Source organism: Drosophila persimilis, unplaced genomic scaffold, assembly GCF_003286085.1.
Source record: "Drosophila persimilis strain 14011-0111.01,24,50 unplaced genomic scaffold, DperRS2 tig00000572-arrow-pilon, whole genome shotgun sequence".
In the NCBI taxonomy this organism is placed as follows: domain Eukaryota; kingdom Metazoa; phylum Arthropoda; class Insecta; order Diptera; family Drosophilidae; genus Drosophila; species Drosophila persimilis.
In genome coordinates, this window is record NW_020825321.1 from 3,078,280 (window position 1) to 3,099,108 (window position 20,829).

Here is a 20,829-nt window from a genome sequence, read left to right on the forward strand (position 1 = left end):
CAAAATTTGGCGGAGCAAATGGTGTCAAATTGAGTTGGGGAGATGCTTATCTTAAACGAGGCAATCTCCCTGGCATAAGAGAAGTTAAATTTCTCCACCTTTAAACCCACAGCTTTTATTTTGCTTGGAATAAAAGCAATTACATCATTAGATGTGAGGTCAGGGGCCAGCCGTGAAACAAAAACTTGTCGTTTTGGTGGGACTCCCACCAGTGGTTTAGTCACCACAGGCCTAGTACCTGTGGTGGCAATATCCGGAGGTCCGGAACGTCTATTTACTGGTGGGATCGGGTTAGACGGGACAACTAGCGAACTTGCGGACACCACGGACACGGACGCTGCAGACGTACTTGGCTGCACATTCTCCGACCCGATGAATTCGGCTACCGAATCTGCATCGCCAGCTGTCGTTGCCCTTGGAGTGGCAAACGAGGTCAACTGCTGCACACTTGTAGTGGTCGGAGTCAGTTTTTCGGCGGGGCACGGCTGAGTGACGGTTGGCACTTGCAGATCCCGCGGAGTGACCTTTTTGCGCCTCGGAGACTCATTCAGCAGTTTTAAGCCGCTAAACTGAGCCTCCATGGCTAGGAGCCGATTGTATTGGTTCTTAAAACCAACGGTCAGCTCCTTAAAGCCACTCCGCGTCTGCTTCATAAAAGCTACCATGTCCTTTTCCACCGCACGGCATGCCTCGCAACTGTAGTGCAAACCATTACGCTTTGAAATGGCAATCACTCACAAGGCCAGAAAATCCAGCGCATTTTGCGTGCACTACGCTGTCGCAGAGCCAGCAGGGGATAATCGGCTGATCGTGGGTGATCTGCTTATTGCATGATTTTTTGGCACATACAACACAAAACTCCATATTAAAAAATTTGAACAAAATTAAAATCAAATAATATTTCAAAACAAATGGCTATCAAACCAGTGTGCCAGACAAACGCTAATAGGAGGAGAGGAGAACAGTTGCATCAGCAGCTAATGAGAGAGAGAGAGAGAGCTACTGAACAGAAAGTTACGAGAGCGAGAGCGAAATAACAGTTATTTAAGTTTAGGTGATAGGGAGAGAGTGATAACACAACAAAAGCTACCAGACGAGAGCGGACTGCAATGCAATGTAATGCGTACTCACTCACTGCAACAACACAAACACAAGCCGACGCCGAAAAATAAAAAGTTAAATAATGTTTTAACACAAATCAAAAGGAATGCACTCGCGGAATAGAATAGGTTTCCAGATTGTTGGCTGGTTAGGAAGTTAATTAAAGTTTATTTAGGAAAACACCAAACAAAAGGAAAAAATGCGGAGCGCAAAACAAAAACGCGTCTGATCACTACGAAAGAGAACGAACGATCGGGGGGAGATTTTTTTTGTCGTTTTTAACCATACTCTTAGTGTCCACCCTAGGTGGCGCTATCCCCACATGACAAGGAACATTTGACATATAACACCACAACAAGAAATTAAACCAACCTAACTATACTCTAACTATAGGGAATAAACTTAATAATTAGTAAGTATATTTCTGGGTGCGCGATAGTAGAGTAAGGCGTGATAGTATAAATAATATAATATATCTAAAAATAAATGTATAAATTGTACCAATAACATCGGCCTACTTTCAGGCGACGAAAAAAATGCTTTCCAGCATTTCTCGGTGCGTGATAGTAGAGTGAGGCGTGAAGTATAATTGTATAAATAATATAATATATATAAAAATTAATATATATAAATTGTACCAATAACATTGGTGTGCTGTTTAATTGGTCTATTAGCCCTCCTTTTCTGAGTAGACTGCAGGGTAGTAAACTGTTGCCGGTTTCCAGGAAGTGTGGTAGAGTAAGCATATGCCACTTGATTATTTAAGTCGCCATGACCCGTCCTTTTTGTGTTAGTTGCCTTCTTTGCGGAACCCATTGATCGGCGTAGAAACTCCTGGTACCATTGGCATTCTTTGTAACTGGCCATATGTCTTCCAGAGCAGTGAATGCAGGTTGGCTGTGCGTCTAGGGAACGTGTACATTGTGAGGTTTGGTGATTTTCACCACATCTGGTACAATTGGGATGTCGTCGGCAGTATTTAGCTGTGTGGCCGTAATCCTGGCATCGCCGGCATTCTGCAATCCCTGTAGATTTTCGCATCCTTACAATCCTTATTTTTTGGCGGCAGAGGGTCTTGACTTGATAAATTTCGTTTATTTTTGCACAAGGTTTAATAATAATGAAAAAATATTAAGTTTTTCTTCCTTGTTAATCCTTGAGCTTGGGTTATGGATGTGAAGGACCTCGAAGCCCAACATTAAAATCGGCGGTAATATCATTGTTTAGGGTGCTACGATGTAGGTCTCTTACTATAATTCTATGAGGCTTTTCAGTCTGCATTTGGTATGCGTAAAATTCTATTCCTATGGCATCCAAACAATCCACAATTGCTCTATAGGTATCACTGTCTTTGGGGAGGATTCTGACCGTTTCCCCTTGGTTAGCTTTGACGACAACTTTATTCAAATTTGCAACTTCCCTTATGAGATCAAATAGTTAATTTATGTTGCTAATATTGACAACTATTTGCGGTGGTTCTGAAGGGCCCTTAAGCTGATTACCAGAGTTCGATGATTCTCCTTGCAGACTCTGGTCTGTATTACATGCTTCATAAAGGTTTTCATCCATTTGGTCATTTTCAGCGTCTGCATCTACATTCATCCGAACATCCTCATCCTCACTATCACTTGGGATGTCCGTGCCCGTGGCAAATCTGTTGTTGGGGTTTGCCTGTTTGGAGGTGCTTGTAGTGGAGGGCGAGCGCAGGTCCCGGTCGCCGCTCCCTCGTTTCGAGTTGGAAGTGGGTGATAGAGTTTGATTGTTTTTGCTTTTGCCCGATCTCCGTTTTTGAGCATCTAGCAATCGTTTGGCAGCAGCGCTTATTGCTTTGCGTCAGTGTCATTTGGGCATGTCTATATGGGGGGTTCTTGGCTATCAGTGCTTAGTGCAGGGCAGATACGGCTTATTGTAGCAGTTGCCATGGTGTAGGTGGTGTTGCTGGTGGCACTTGTGAATGTTACAGTTGTTGTGGTTTCTGTGTCTGTGTAGCGTTCAGCTTCTGAACGGTACTCGGAACGAATCTCACAAGGTAATTTGCCTGATATTAGAAGCATTCTCTCTTGATCAGTCCCCTTATTTCTAAGCCGAGAGTCAGATAAAATATTCTTATTCATTATATAGTAATATTCTTCAAATAATCAATATTAAAGAACCGTACAGTAATTTATTTTCCCACTTAAATGTCCGAGAAATGGAGCATGTAGAGATCGTAGTTTTTATTGCCCCTCTTGTGCGGCTGTGCGCAGAGAGAGGGGAGTGTCTTGCTCGAAGGGCAGTGAATGCAGTTGGATAAACCTTCACTAATGTGTTTTCTGTTTTTGTCCAATTGCCGATGTGTGATATTTTTAGCACACAAGAGAATGCACCGCTAAAGCAGATTAGGGAAAACAGCATTGCAGAAGCGCGACACAACCGATCTCTATCAAAGTTGATCAAAGACTCACCGACGGTTGGTGCAGCAAGTTAGGTTAGGTTAGGTTGAGGCGGCTGCCGGGCTCGCTCGGAGCCCGTCACACTTAGGCCGGTTTCGGCCCGTTGTGATACCGCATAGGGTGCAGCAAGTAACAATGGTTACAATCTACTGGCCACAGCAAAGGTGACAGTAGAAGCCAACAACTATCAGGTTACTAATTTCAGAGCACTGCTAGATTCAGGATCACAAATAAACTTGATCTCTGAACGAATGGCATCCATGTTGTCACTCAAACTAAAAGACACAACATTGCGGATCGAAGGAATTGGAGGTCAATCAAAGACCATCAGAGCACGAGTAAATGCGCTCATGAAATCCCTTCACAATGGTTTACGCAAAGAATTAAAGCTTGCGTATTACCACAGGTAAATCGACATGCTAAAATCGACATGCTAATCGGAGCCGGGTATTCATTGCTGCTACCAGATCAACAGCAGCCATGGAAATATTCTGGACTCTGGACAATATAGAGACGGAAGAAAAACCACGTACTCCAGTAGAAGCACAGTGCGAAACTCATTTTATAGGAAACCTTCAGACAGGATGGCCGGTTTATTGTAAAACTCCCATTTTGCGAACACCCTTCAGCCCTGGTTGAGTCTTTGGAACCTGCAACAAAAAGATGACCAGCGTTGGAGAGCCGCATCTCAATAGAAACTTGGAAGAGTTATGTGGACTTCATGGAAGAGTATGAAGGACTAGGACATATGAAGATTGTGCCAGCATCAAAGGTTCTTAAAAAAAATACTACTTCGTTCCACGTCAATGTGTACTCAAACATAGTATACATAGTATTCGATGCCTCATGCAAGTCAGCAGGCGGGAAATCTTTGAACGACATTCTGTATGCTGGACCCACAGCTCAGAGCGAACTTATGTCTATTCTGCTACGATTTTGAACTCATAAGTACGTATTCACAGTGGACATAGAAAGGATGAGCCCGGAGGATCAATTCCATCAGATGATAGCCTGGAGAAACAACCCTTCCGAAGATATCAGGTCCTATCGCCATGAAGTAAAAAATGTTCCGGCATGCAACTCCATGGTTCAACACTTTCAACATGCGTATAACGAGCTACAAATAGGAGACGTTTTAATGAAAAACTCTCGAAAACGCAGATCACCGATAGACATCATTGGAAATGTAGCAGGCAGTCTTTTTGGGGTTCAAAATACGCTGAGGAGATGACGCAAGTTATTGAGAAAGTGAAAACCAATGAAGACTTTCTACTACATCTGCTCCAAAAGCAAACATCAATTGTCGACGCGACAATAAATGTAATAAAAACAGACAAAGTATCCAAGGATAATCGCCTAAAACTTTTGGAACAGCAATTGACTACTATCAACCGAGAAAGAGTGTCATATCACAGTGATCATCTGACTCAAGCGTATTTAGGACTATTAGCACAATTAAACCTGCTCACAAGAACTCTACAACGAATGCAGTCCGACATATCTGATGTCCTAATCGGTATACATCATCGGCAAATAAGCCTCACGCTGGTGTCTCCCAAGCCACTAAGAGACCAACTAGACCAGATACGGGATCATTTGCCACAGGATCAAATTCTGCCGGTCGCGACGAAATAGGTGATTCAATTATACAGAATCATGCGAGCCGAAGGCATCCCGACTGCAACGCACGTCATCTTCAAGGTGACGCTACGTCTGGTGTCAACATCATACCAATTCCTTTCTGGGATTCAACAAATTGGAGGCTGTTCGACCTCAGAACCTCCATAGTAACTGTGAACATCTACATCCATCTTGACAGCCATCATCATAAATTGCCACACCATCTCACCACCCTGCAGCACCATCAAATCGCTGCCTATGCAGCTCTAGCAATATCAATTCAATTGATTACTTCCTAAATTTTCGAAAAGAAGTATCAACTATGGAAACCAAGGCCATCAAATCACAATCCAGTCATGTCATCACCCCCTATTCCCCCTTACACGCCGATTTTCCGCCGACTTGGACTTGGAATGTTCAGTCACAAAATTATACCTAATTAATATAACAGAATATACAGTGCACTCTCATACACAAATACTCATAAATACAATTGTTCATGTCAATTCATGTAAATGAATGTGACGACACGAGCAATACATTAGCAACTAAGAATAAACAATAGCACTTGTAAGCTCGAACCCACCAAAAGGGATTAAGCAATAAACTATTCACTTTATTGCTGCCAAGTACCTAAGTAAATGCACTGCAATATAACAGCCTGCATAGGGTAAGTGCACCCTATCTAAAAATACACACTCATAAGGAGATTGTGCGTTCCCTCCCATACAATAAGATTACCACTGCTAGCTATATAAAGAGTTTCATTTGTTCAATAAAATTCAGTATCAGGAACAGTACCACTACTGCCCGTCACTCATTTCCCATCGCAATCATCAGAGGCTGTCGCCGTGTCTTCAGATTCTCATTTGCGCACCGTAGGATACCCACTCCGCAGTCCAACTGGTTCAAGTTCTAGTTGCGACGACCAAACTGCCGACGGCTTATGTACAGTATATAAACCAGCTTCCTACACACACACATACACATTAACAACACTCTTTATTAACGCCTTTAGTATAAAACGAGGGGGAACGTTGTGAGTTGCTGCGTACACCGCAACTCTACAGTTATACCCGATACTAAGTCAGTATGGCTCTCCTCCGGCAGACGGCGCTAATATTAAACGAAACGACAAAGAGTGCGTGCGAGAGAGACAGAAAATCAGTCTGTGCGTGACGGCGGGCGCTGCGTAGCCACTGCAAATTGATTTGTTCCTGTTGGCCATAAAAAATATCTGATCTGATCCAGATTCAGCAATCTGATAGATATGGTCGTTATCTATGATTCTGCGAAATTATCTGGGGCGAAATTTTGAGATATACGTTTTATAGTGAGATCTAACAGGAGTGCGCATACCAAATTTGGTTACTCTAGCCTTAATAGTCTCTGAGATTTATGAATATCCCCAGATCTGCATCCTTTGCGGGGGCGGAAGGGGGTGTGGCGAAATTTTGAAACAAACTCGTCTCGGTCCGATATATTAGGAGTGTGGCTACCAAATTTGGTTGCACTAGCTTTTATAGTCTCTGAGATCTAGGCGCTAATGTTTTACTCTAAGCAAAGCCGCCTATGCTACGTGTGTGTTAGAGAGAGACAGGGCGAGAAAAAATGAAATTGTTTTCTTGATGCTGGCTATAATAATTATACGATCTGGTTGAGATTCCGCAGTCTAAAAGATATCGTCATTCTCTACGATTCTGCGTTTTTGGTTTTCTCGTATCTTTAAAATTGTGGATGCCACAGATTTTCGCCCTTTGTGGGGGCGGAAGTGGGCGGGGCAAAGTTTTGAAATATTTTTGTAGCAGTGACATATCACAGAAGTCTGGATCCAAAACATCGTTGCTCTAGCTCTTATAGTCTTTGAGCATTAGGCGCTGAAGGGGACGGACAGACGGACAGACGGACGGACGGACAGACGGACAGACGGACAGACAGACATGGCTCAATCGACTCGGCTATTGATGCTGATCAAGAATATATATACTTTATGGGGTCGGAAACGATTCCTTCTGGACGTTACACACATCCACTTTTACCACAAATCTAATATACCCCAATACTCATTTTGAGTATCGGGTATAAAAAATACTCTCGAGTGTTCGAATAATGTTAATCTCTGTGTTCTGTGTAAAGACATTTCATTTCAATCTCGCTGGCAATCCAATCTGAATAACTTTCAGTCATGATGCTTTGAATAAAATGTAAGGTAATGACATTTCATCCTTCCATGATCCTTACACCCTATACGGTGATTCTCTTGACAGAATTAACCAGGTTGATCATCTCGGTGTATATCAGGCGCCAAATTAAAGTTTTCTGAACACATTTCTTCCATGGCGTGATTGGGTTTATAAAGAGGTAGTCAATGGAACTTGATGACCTATGGAACAAAGACACTATTTATTTAGCTACTCCGTCTTATTTTAGAATTGGGATCTTGTGTATGGTGTCCTCAGTACAAAGTACACCAAAGCTTTACCTTTTTTTTAATTTTTTAGATCTGTGATGGACTTATTTCAGGATGAGCTCAGTCAGTCACGTCAATCCACAAGAAATTTGTAGAAATAGATAGAACGTTAAAGGAGATGTCGGGGTTGGCCTATCTTAGAGAGGGTGGATCGTGGCTTGGTCGAGCGTCAGATGGTGTGTGTAGGCTTCGAGTGGAGTAGTGTCGGTGCCTCGACTATTTAAAATGAACTTACGCAATTTGATATTGTTTAGATAATTAGACACTTTATTATAAATACTGCAGCACTTTTAAATTCTTAGATTAGTACAACGTCTGTGCTCGGGCTTCTTCGTAAGCTTTCTTCTGGTTTTGGCTGGCGTCTAGTTATACGCCTGTGGTTGCTGTGTCAGCGGCGATCGTGTTTTGGCGATCGTGGGTTGACCTGGTTTCTGTTTCTTAGCGTTTTGGCGACCTGGCGGGTTTGTCGTTGGGCGTATGTCGTAAGTTTCCGCGGTGTCATCTTTACATCGTATACATCGGACTTAAGCACTTTATAGCTTCAGCTTGCCGTCCGGAAATTATTAAGCTGTCAAAGTCAAAATTGATAATTTGTTGTGGTATACTTACAAAAATTTTAAATTTAAAACTCGGGAAGAGTCGAGTAAAATATCAATGCATAAACGGTTAATGCCGCTGGTTATGAATTAGTGGAATGTATAATTTTTAATAGGCTTAATCAAATATATTTTGGGATATATATAATATATATATGAACAGCGGGGGTTGATTTGCGGCGGTACAGCGATATGCGGGCGGTTGGTTGTGTGTCTAATTTTCTACAAACTTCAACTTCACAAAAGAAATCGAGCAAAAGGGAATTGAAAGATCATGCGATGGTCCAATGCAAAACGGTTCACATCGATGTATTCTTGTGCAGCTGCGGGCTTTAGCTATACGTGTGAGAACTTTACATCTATGTTTTGGGCACAAGCAATAACAACACAGCTATGCGCGTAAAAATAGTTTCTTAATACAACTATGAGCATATTAATAGGGAAGTTGTAATATAAATGAACATGAGCGGCTAATTTTACAAAAGCCGCACTTTGCCGTTAAATTCCGTTTCTCGAAATACGACCGGTTTTTTTAAACAAAAAATACCACAATTTGTTTATGAACAGAAATAGTAATTATGAGCGGGAACGTTGAGAGCTGCACTTTGTCGCTTTTATACCCGGTACTCAGTTAGTATTTAAATGACCCATTCAATTTATTTATTACGTAACGCCCGTAGGCGTTACGACGCTGTTAAAAGTGACATAGCACCCACCGGGTTTTATGTCACTTTTTTGAGGGCGTTTTAAAACTATAAGATCCCAAAAATGGTGTATGGGGACATCGGGGGGAGCTGGAGCCGTTACTGGGGATATAAGGAATAGAATAGGATTAGGTATATGTATTAGTAAGGGAAAAGGGGATAAATAGGAGTGAAAATATTAGAAAACGTGGATTGGATTATGGAAATCGTGGAGCGTGGACGGAAGAGTAACGTCGAAATTTAAAATTTTGTGCTTAAAACAGAATGTTTGAAGTGAGTACGGAAAAAGGCGGGCGTGCAAATAGGTTGTAATGCAGGAAATTTTACTCACAGCCGGCAAGGAATACAGCCACCAGAACCGGGCCAGAAGGTTTCCTGAAGAGAAACACTGGAGTTCGAGAAAGTCGACGGCAGAGAAGAAGACTGTCCAACGTGAACCTGAGTGAGTTCGTTCCAGTTGCGCGTGTGTGAGCCAAGAAGCGCGGGACGTGTGAAGGGGGGAGGGTGAAAGAGGGCGATTCTAGCCACATCGCACGATCGTTGCATCGCCTTCCAGTGCGTGCCACACGGTTGGTCTCATTCGCCACGTAAAAACCCCTATTTACACACACACACGCGCACACGTATACACGGACCTATATAAATTTAGGGCTGACCGGCCACGGCCAGCGATCGCCCACGTCGTTTGAACTTAAAAAAAAACATAATCTGCACTCCAAACACCTTTCCACATTAAATGTTATTTTGTTCCGTGTGTTGTCCTTTATATGGTATTTAGTATTAGCTTAAACCATTTAACGTAACATCTTGGCCATTGAAAAAAATATGTAAAAACACCAACACCTTTCACGAACCTAAATGTGCGATCAGCTGTTCAGTTCCAGAAGATTAACCCTTAGTGGGTGACGCGGGGGTCCCGTCAGTACACCGTATTTGGTCGATCGATTTGTGGAAAAATATTGTTTATTGTTTATGTCCCGGGGATCCTTAACAAGAGCTCTTGGTAGGTTAAGTCTCCGTAGGGGCCCGAGTTAAATTAACTCCCGTAAAACTGGATCCACTCATCTACACATACTCCATTACGTAGGGGTGAGGGTATCCCTGTTGGTTGAACGAAATTTCAGCAGTCATTTCCGTGTTTGCCTTTGTGTCGAACGTTTTGGTGTTTCTTTTTGGTTAGTGATAATTTGGAGTATATCTATTTATTTATGAGAAAGATGAAATTGTCAATTTATAATTATAAAAGCTTGGATATATACTGAAGTATGATGCAGTAAATTAAAATAGAGGGAGGACGCGTGGCGTAAGCCATGGATTAGGCCAGCCGTTACCGTTCCAGCAGATGGTGGCCAAAATGAACGTTGTGTTTGGTCACCGGTAGGGCGGGCGCGCGAAGTGATAACACCCAAGCTTCACCCACTTGATAGCCGTCTGTTTATGATTTTCTTTGTCTTTAGGTTGTTGTTAGTTTTGATGTCCTGAGAAGTAGTATGTCTCCATCTTTGTCTACATTTGGCGGGCAAGGGGAACTACCGAGCCCTGGGGTCGACAGCTAGCCGGCATTGCCCTCTGGGAAACAAGCCAAGTGTAACAAAAATCGCTGTCTTTTTTTCGGATAAAGGAAAGCCATACTGACTATGTATCGGGTATGAATGTAAAGTTGCCGTCGCAGTAGCAACTCACAACGTTTCCCCTCGTTATACCCGATACTCAAAATGAGTATTGGGATATATTATATTTGAGGCAAAAATGGATGTGTGTAACGTCCAGAAGGAATCGTTTCCGACCCCATAAAGTATATATATGTACTGACTGAGCCCTGTCTGTCTGTCCGTCCGTTCGTCTGTCCGTCCCTATTAGCGCCTAGTGCTCAAAGACTATAAGAGCTAGAGCAACGATGTTTTGGATCCAGACTTCTGTGATATGTCACTGCTACAAAAATATTTCAAAACTTTGCCCCGCCCACTTCCGCCTTCACAAAGAGCGAAAATCTGTGGCATCCACAATTTCGACGATACGAGAAAACTAAAAACGCAGAATCGTATAATATGACTATATCTTCTAGAGTGCAAAATCTGAACCAGATCGTATAATTATTATAGCCAGAATCAAGAAAACAATTTCATTTTTTCTCGCTCTGTCTCTCTCTAAAAACCAAAAACGCAGAATCGTAGAGAATGACCATATCTTTTTGAATTGAATCGTATTATTATTATAGCCAGCATCAAGAAAACAATTTCATTTTTTTTTTCGCCCTGTCTCTCTCTAACACACACGTAGCATAGCCGGCTTTGCTTAGAGTAAAACATTAGCGCCTAGATCTCAGAGACTATAAAAGCTAGAGCAACCAAATTTGGTATCCACACTCCTAATATATCGGACTATATTTCGCCACACCCCCTTCCGCCCCCGCAAAGGACGAAAATCTGTTGCATCCACAATATTGAGAATACGAGAAAGCTAAAAACGCAGAATCATTCATAATAACCATATCTATCAGATTTCTGAATGTGGATCAGATCGGATCATTTTTATACCCAAAAGGAACAAATCAATTTGCAGTGGCTACGCAGCGCCCGACGTCACGCTCAGACTGATTTTCTGTCTCTCTCGCTTTGTCGTGTCGTTTAATATTAGCGGCGTCTGCCGGAGGAAAGCCATACTGACTAAGTATCGAGTATAAATGTAGAGTTGCGGTATCCGCAGCAACTCACAATATTATTAAATTTAAAGCTAATATAAAATATTAACTTAAAAAACGATTCGAGCATAATCTATATTCAAGAAATGCTGAGGGCTTTTTATCTTTAAAGAGTTATTTTCTTATCCTTGAACATTTTGTACAAATATCTAAAACTGAGAGAGTTTCACCGCAGGAACAACGTTGTGCGGTTTTGCCGGTTAACAGGTGTTCATTAGTCAATTTTGTGTGACCGATACGTAGGCGGATGCATATGGTCCATTTTGATTTTGTACATTTTGCTGGATAGATCGTGGGTGAACCACTCTGGCAAAAACATCCTGTATCGGTGGAGGAATTGGTTCCAATGTTCACAGTGTCTTTGGTTTGAGATCTGGGTGATGAGCCTGGGAGTATGTACGAATTACGGCAATCATTTTATTGTGGCAGCTTACATTTTTGACAGATTCTATAGTGGAGAGGCTATCTAAATTTGGATTTGCGCTCCATCCGAATACCGGAAATCCGTTGTCGATTTTGACAAGGATATGAGCTCTTGTGATAACTATATTAACATGGATATTTGAAAATTTAGAGCTCTAGATTGTAATAGTAATCTTAATTGTATGAAGTTAAATTTATTATCGAAAACAATTCCACGAATATTCAAGTGGTCTACAGATTGAATTGTCGAGTTTTGAAAACTAAGATCTTTGTTTCTCGTCGTGCAGCGATGTTTTCTGCAAATATGCAGTATTGCACGGACAGACGGACGGACAGGCAGACATGGCGCGGCTATTGATGCTGATCAAAAATAGATATACTTTATGAGGTCGGAAACGTTTCCTTCTGGGAGTTACATACATCCACTTCCACCACAAAAATAATATACCCCTATATTCTTCGAGTATAGGGTATAAAAAGATTTATATTTTTTTGATTCGGAGTCCCAAGTGTATCAGAAAAAGTAAGGATTGTTTTTATAGTGCATTGAGTAATGAATATTCCTTAGGGAATAACTTTTTTGTTGGTGCTTAGGCAGCAATTTTTAACATTTTAGCTAATTCTTCAATGTTAACATTTTTTTTTCGACACAGGAATGTTCAATGCGGCACGTTACAATGTAAGGATGGTGAAAGACAACCTGTTAACGATGGTATCGACCAACTCTACTCACGGACCATTATATCTATCAAGGGACAGGAGTACGAGTGCAAGTGCGTAGCAAATAAAGTGACCAGGTATGGCAGGTATGGCTAGAATAAAATCCTTTAACGTATTTTTTTTTTATTTTCAGGGCAACCAGCGGACAAGTAGGCTCCAACAACTACCCTGAACATGGTCTAGTCAAAGATGGAACACCGTGCGGTGATAATTTAATCTGCCTGAACCAAACTTGTGTCAGTCTCTTTCCTCATGTGGATCAAACTAAGTGCCCAACAAATAAACAGGGTCAAGAGTGCTCAGAACACGGCGTAAGTTAAACCAAAGAAAAGTGCGGATTTTGCTCACTTACTCTTATATAGATACACATTAACTTATTTATGGTGTTTCACAAGTATACCACTAGCAAATCATTTTGACGACCACACTTGGCATTTGTTTTTGCAGGTCTGTACTAACACAAATCGCTGCTTTTGCGACATGGGTTGGGGTGGCACAGACTGTAGTTCTGTCGTTCTCCTTACCACAGCACTGCCAACTGAAGCATTGCCAACACCGGAGAATACAATAAAAATGGAAAAGAAAGAAACCCCATATGGTAAGAGAAGGGCGTAGAGGTCAACGGCACTTTACCTCAACGTATTTGCGTTACCTTGCGCCAGCTGGGAGAGACTTGAACTAACTAAGCTTGATTGAATTTATCCAATCCTATGCAAACAGTACCAAAAAAAAAATATATATATATATATATATATATATATACTAAGCCATCCATCTATACAAAGCCGATTTAGTGTAGCCAAACCAAATCACACTTGCGGGTCAATCACGTTGACAAATCCTAATTAATGTGACTACAATTCGATATCAAATTTGGTTTGATTACTTGTATGACAATGGTAATCATGCCGCTTAATAGACTTAGCGTTTTGTATAAGAAACTCTATGAACATCGATTTATTTATATAGATTGAAAAATACAAATAGGCATAGTCAAACGTCCACCGACGAAACCCAATAACAGCAGAGAAATTGAAGCCAGATAACAACCTTTTTAATCATATAAATCTTAAGTCTTTGTTTTTTTTATTAATTAACATTAAAAAATGTCCAAGGCTCTGAAATCCGAAAACTTTCATCTCATATCGATTCCCTTTCCATATTTATCATATCCACTTTATATTCAGGCAGGCTCCGGTCTTCACTTACTTTTGCATTTTGTGTTTTCAGCCAAAACGTTCCGTTTCCGTTTTTAGGTGGTCCCGTTTTCACAAATTTTGTCTCCGATATGTTCTATTTTATTATCGTTTCTGACAAAAAAAAAAAAACAGCTTACTTGGTTGATTCGTAAATATTTGGCGTGATAAAAATGTCTTTTTTCGATTGGATGTTTTAACGACGGCTTAAAGCAAGCGATTTGAAATGAGACGTCTGAGATGCAACACCTGCTAATAGTCAAGCTCTCTGATTTGGAAACCATTTCGGACCGACAAACATATTGCCAAAATGAATTTGGAGAAAGTTCCATCCCATCTGGACATTACCTCAAAGATAATTTCCTACACTTAAATTTATAAGTTCAAATTACATGAGGCGGGAAACAAATGTCTTTACTTAGCTATTTTTTTAGTATCTTACGAGAACTATCTGAGCTGTTAGGCGCACCTTTGTACTGTTTTTTTTTTTTTTTTTTGCCAATTTATGCCAATCGATGTGTTTTTTCCAACTGTCCAATGCAAAATGTAGTTGCCCTGTTTGCTCTGTTCTTGCTCAAGCAAAGACTGATTTTTTCACTTCTCTTTTTTTTACTGGGAATTTTATCGCGAGCTAACGAAAAAAGTTTCTTTTACATATGCATGCATGCTTTCGTGATGCCTAAGGCAACGATCATTTGCCTATGTGAATGAAAAACGTTGCCATAAACTATTGCTAACTATTTGTTAGTGGTTAATATATTGTTAAATTTATACATATGTATATGTGTAAACAGTACTGTACATGTTTAATGTTTGAAATCGTTTTTTCAGATATTATTGGGGCAAAATGGTTGGTGCTGCCCATCTCCTGAAACTTTTTCTGTGAGCGTTTGATCAAAAGTGTCTCTTTAAGTTTTTATTGTGAGACACGATCGTGTGTCGGCTCAACCGAAAACATAAAACAGATAAAACAAGCGAAGAGACAAAAAGTGTTCTGTCAGAGAGCGTGTGTGCGTGGTCTTTTTCTATTTTGTTGACCGTTCTTTGCGAGCTTTGTTGTTAATACATCAATAAGTCATATATTTTTTGCTTTTGCAATTAAGATTCGTTTTGTTGATACCAAAGTCGAATACCTCTCATTTCAGTTATAGAAATGTTTCCGTTTTGAAAGCGGAAAAATTTTACGTTTTACGAAAATGGGAGTACCAATTTTTGCGTTTTCCAAAGTTCATCCGAAAATGTTTAGTGAAGTGGAAAGCGGAGCCTGCCTAATTGTGTAAAAATAAGTAAATCTGAAGTAATTGATGTTTAGTCGGCACGTCGACTATAGCATCTTCATTATACTCATTTATCTTTAAGTACCTGGTACTTGTAGAAACTAAACTCAAGGAAACGAAATCTACAGGCTCGCACAAATTAGAAAGTGTAAAGTTCGAAAAATAGAATACGTTTGATTTTCCGTAAGCGAAAGATACAAATAATCGTTATATAATCATTTAACTAAAAAAATCAATTTGTCGATTTCTTACGATGAGGCCTACCTAAAATGTACAAGTACACGCATTTTTTATCAATGAATGAACAGTGTGTGATAATTAAATAATTTTTTGTGTTCATATACATATTTGTAGATTCTCTGTACCATCCCAGCAAACCAAACGCTCGTCAATAATATCGCACACGAGTGATTATGCGAGACTTAACCCGATCCAACTCTCGCAATCTTTCGGGTATTCGAAAAGATAGGAATATTATTCATATGTCGTTCAGTTTGTGGCCGTGAGTGCTCCGGTTACGACAGTCGCAAAAAATAGTGATCGCTATATTTTTGCGAGCCTTTTTATATCATTTGCAAGCTCGTTTGTGAGTGCTTAGCGATACAAAAATTTTTCATTAATTTTTTTCACACTCGTTTGCGAGTATATTGCAAAGGGCTCGGGCGTTGATCCGCTGGAATATCAATATTTAACATAGTCAGGTAGTATCTGGTTTTCACTTACTTTTGCTTTTTTGGCAAAAACATTCCGTTTTCGTTTTTAAGTGCTCCCGTGTTTTTCTCACATTTTCTAATCTCCTAAAGAAAAAGTTGGGTAAAAAACGATTACACTGGTCAACACGCACAATGATTCAAAGATCGGACAAGAATATTCTCATACTATTTCCACTACTGAAGACGAATCTGACCTCCAAAAGTCCACCCTGCTTTTGCGCTTTTTCGATCAAGTTTGGAGAATACTGCCGAGGTACTAAAAGTGTCTAATTACAATTCCCTCTTAAAGTAAATCTTGAACTGTCAATCAAATGAATCATATTGAAAAAGCCTTGAATCAATCCAAAATTTGCAAGTAGAAGTTTTGTTTAATGTGCGCGCGTAATCTACTTGCACTCATAGAGCGGTACACAATAGCGCACACATGAAAAAGTTGCGATACAATTTGTTGCCCAAATATATATATATAAGATAATGTATATACGATTTTTGGTGAAAATGGATGTGTGTCAATAGCCGAGTCAATAGAGCCATGTCTGTCTGTCTGTCCGTTTGTCTGACCGTCTGTCCGATCCTAGAAGCGCATATTGCTTAGAGACTATAAGAGCTAGAGCAACGACATTTTGTATCCAGAATTCTGTGCTATGTCACTGTTACAAGCGTAATTCAAAACTTCGCCACGCCCACTTCCGCCCCCAGATCCGATCTGATCCAGATTCGGCAATCTGGTAGATATGGTCATTCTCTATGATTGAGCGTTCTTAATTTTCTCGTATCTTCAAAATTGTGGATTCCAAAGATTTTCGTCCTTTGTGGGGTCGTAAAGAAGCGGGCCGAAATTTAGAAATACACTTGTAACAGTGACATTTTACAGAAGTCTGGATACAAAAAGTCACTGCTCTAGAAAATAGAAAATTAAAAAAGTTGAAAATCTTATGGACAAGGAAGTTAAACTTATGGAAAATTTACTTTTTATTTTCACTTTTAAAATTCTTATTCTTACAAAACATTGGTTAAAATATACAATTGAGATGAAAGAGTGATAAAACTACTGAGTAATACTGGTGTGTCACAGAAAACTCTAGATTTGATAAGTCCTCCATAAAATCCGTAGGTTACACAGGATCTTATTTCGAAATTTTCGGACACCTTTTTCGGCGCTCACGCATAACAATGAGAATTGTAGCACAGAGTTGTAGTATCTAAAAAATAATTTTGTGAAATGTTGGTCTTTGTTTATTTTATTCTATAGGTTTTCATTAGCAATTAAAGAAAGATATCTTTTTATAGTAACTCAAAAGTGCAATCCTTAAAATGAACTTAGGCTCAGGCCATTGTAATATATTTTTCAGAAATGTTATTTTTATTTATTTAGTTAACCTCAGTGTCGGTAACCATGCTCGTGCTGGAAGAGCTCCATACGCTGGAGCACCAACTCCTTACACCATTTTATACGCCGATTCCCCAACCATTTGCTGGACGTAGGGGTCTCAGCCTGTAGATTGAACTTCCAATTTGTTCTTGGCCGGCTTCTTGCGAATGTTTGTCTTCCAGCCTGACCAAGCCTGAAATTATCGAATTTATTATAATAATGTGTTTCTATTTCTGTGCAACATATACCTTTTTCCAAGCCAATGATTGGCCAAACCAACCGATTGGCAGCCCAACAGCATTGAGAGCGCCGCAAATCTCTGCCCACTTGGCATCGAAAATAGCTCGGTCGCCCTTCACGAAACCTCTTGCCAAGTCTGGGTTTTCCTTCATGAAATCCACCAGAATTTCATCGTGCTGAGATTATTTAAGAACTAAGCGACAGTTTTAAAATCAAAAAATTGATTTGTTACACTTATGTATGTGCATTTTGCGGTCCGAATTAAATGTGGCGGGAATCAGTTGTCTTTACCCTGTTATGTTACGCACACAATTTAGTATGTTACGAGCACAAACTGAGCTGTTACATGCAATTTAGGCTGTTAGGCAAACAAAAATTTTAAACTTTCCGAAAACCCAATATGATTGTGACAGCTGGGACGAAAACGTAAAGTGTTGTTGCTCTGTAGATACATTTTTTTTCTTTTTGTAATTAAGATTCGTTTTTTTTATATAAAAACCCGTTTACTTACGGAAAAATGTTAGGAAAGTAAAAACCGGAGCCAGCCTGACTATAAAAAAAATGCGAATTGATTTGCTAGCCAGAGAATTTCTAAGAAATGTGTAAAGAAACAGTGCAGCAGTATTTTTAAGCAGATCAGATCGGTTGTCCACTGCTGACCAAACGTTGGACCGGCAGTACCTTCATTAATTTCACACCTTACTTCCACGGCTTACTTTTTAGTGCTGTAATCTTATTTTATTTTTTTGTCATTGATTTAACACCATTAAAAGTAAACAATCAAACGAACTAAAAACTTCGAAAAAAATTAAATTGTTAGAAAAAATAGGTGGCCAATTTTTAGCTTGAGCTGGTTTCATACAACGACATCGAATGGGAATTTATTTATATAAAGGATTAAAGGGATTAAAAAATTTGAAGTCTTAAACTATGCTGATACAGATAAACTAGATATTCAATAACATTTCTATAACTGTAACGCTTTATAAAAGTGAAATGTGTTTTATCAGTGTGTTTAACGAAATCTCTAGTAGCGCTACTACAGTTGATCTAAAGCGTCAATTCAGTTTAATTCGGTTGGCTTGGCATCTGTATCACGCCCGATAATGTCGGTCTACTCGACTAGCAACATATGTATGTATAATCCATAGAAACGTTAATCGGATTTCAGAAACTTTCGAATTTCATTGTATTAACGAATCAAATGCTTAATTGGGGTTCAAAATTTCTGCATATTAACAAATTTAATTTAATTGCCAAATAAAACGCAACCCCCATTTGCAGGAACCTCAGACCAAAATAGGATCAGCACATTAACCATGGTCATCATTTTAACAGTTATCGTCAAATGTGTCTTCATTAGTTTTGCAACACTGGCCGTTTGTTACAGGTAGAGTACCAGAAAGTCAAACACACATACAAATTCAGACAAAAAAAATCATGGTTAAGGCAAGAGCGTGACCCAAATGTACATACAATAGACAAATTTCAGTATTTAAGTTAATTTTTAAATACTTATTTAAAAAAGTACAAAAAGGTTACTCTGGTTTCTTTCTTCTTCATTGTCCCTTTGTCTTTATCGATGTGTAAAATATTTGTTGTGCTTACATCATTATATAACAAAGCTACTTATTTGTATGTACTTGTCCTAAATCATTCCATTATAAAATTATGTATGTGTATTTATGTACATGCCTTGTATCATATTGTCGTAATCACAAACCACTAAGTTTATGTGAGTTTTAATTTTATTAGTTACGTTTTTTGTTTTCATATTTTGGGTTTTATAAGGTAATACATATGAATGTATAAATGCATGAACTTTAAGCATATAAAGACAAGGAATTACTGCGGGTCTACAATATGGACATGGCTATATCGATTCATCTGCCTTTATCTAATATATGTACATTAGTCCATAGAGTTGTATTCCGTATGTTTATCTGTATTTTAAGGAATCTGTTCAATTAGTGTTTGGCTAATGTTGATTAAGTGCATTAATTTGCAAAAACATCTAGGCACGAAACTGCAATACTGTAAACATGTTTTTCCTGTAAGGTTTTCCAACACAATTAATTATAAACAACTTTGCTCATATTGCGTTCATGTTACTAAGATAAAAGACACGTCAATAGTACAGACCTCCAATAGTTTGACCAGCTCCTTAACTCACCGAATATTGGAGAACAGTAAGATGGCATTGAATAACAAACAGTTTTGAGAATGGAGGAGATGGATAAAATATTGCATTAGAGCTGGGCATAGACTGGGCCGGGCTTCGTGGTCCCCGTGCTTTTCAGAAAATGTATACGACCATATTGCGTTATGGAATTAATATAATTGCACGAGGTGTTTAATACATTTTTTCCGAATTTTTGTTAGAGCAGGCATTATTTTATTGTTTCAGAGTGTGAATTTATCTTTTTTTTTGCTACTGAGCTGGAGGCAGATCAATTACAAATATTAACTAAAGCAAATATTTCTATCTATTTCTATTTCTACTTCTTTCATTTAATGATTTTCATGGCCTTTGTTGGTTTTCAATTGAGATAGCATATGCCAACACAATCTTATTAGATCCTCTTCACGTAAGGCTATCTCTTTCAGGTTGGAGAGGTAGTGTAGGTAGTAGGTTATTTTTTTTAGTAAATAGAATTGAAATAGAAAAATATAAACGATTAAATCATTTCTGGGATTGCTGCTGATCCTTATGGACTTCCAGCTATTCCTGAACAATCTCTTAAAGATTGTCTGGTTTGGTCCGCTTCGGTACCATGTACGCAAAAATAATACTACAAATCATCTAAATTCTCCGGCCATATATCGATTAGTAGGTTCTCCATTTCAGCAGACAACATATTGTTTTTCTAATGGCTGCAGAATTCACAATACTCATATCGAAATAATAAAAACAAAGAAATCCCTTAAGTTTAACACCTCCGTTTTCTGCTCCTTCAATTCCAAGAAACGGAATCGCTGCTTTCACAAACCCAAATAATAGATTATATCGATGTTCACTACGATTTGGTAGCAGCCTTCCATAAATAAGATGTCGTCCTACTTAAACATTTGAAGAAGATCCGCAACTTTGGCTTTTATCAAAAAGTACTTCTTTTTCATGTTCATAATTTTATTGTCCGATTTTTTTTTTTGGCAAAAAGATGTTTTTCTATTTGCTATAAAAAACTGATTGTTAATTGCGGCATTATAGCCCGAATTCTGAACGGAGTTAATTTGACTTACTTCAACATTTCGTGATTTCGT

At 39.2% G+C, this 20,829-nt stretch overlaps 1 protein-coding gene across 9 annotated transcripts in view; it reads left to right on the forward strand.

Moving 5' to 3' along the window:
• LOC6602744 (zinc metalloproteinase-disintegrin-like batroxstatin-3) overlaps positions 1-20,829 on the forward strand; it is a 513,201-nt gene that overhangs the window by 370,524 nt on the left and 121,848 nt on the right. For 8 of the 9 annotated variants that reach the window (XM_026990250.1, XM_026990252.1, XM_026990255.1 and 5 more), the window contains exons 15-17: positions 12,701-12,820; positions 12,901-13,078; positions 13,215-13,365. In XM_026990250.1, coding sequence (XP_026846051.1) covers positions 12,701-12,820; positions 12,901-13,078; positions 13,215-13,365 — 449 coding nt within the window. Of the gene's footprint in view, positions 1-12,700; positions 12,821-12,900; positions 13,079-13,214; positions 13,366-18,849; positions 18,956-20,829 lie in introns of all 9 variants that reach the window. The other variant, XM_026990249.1, reaches the window with a different exon arrangement.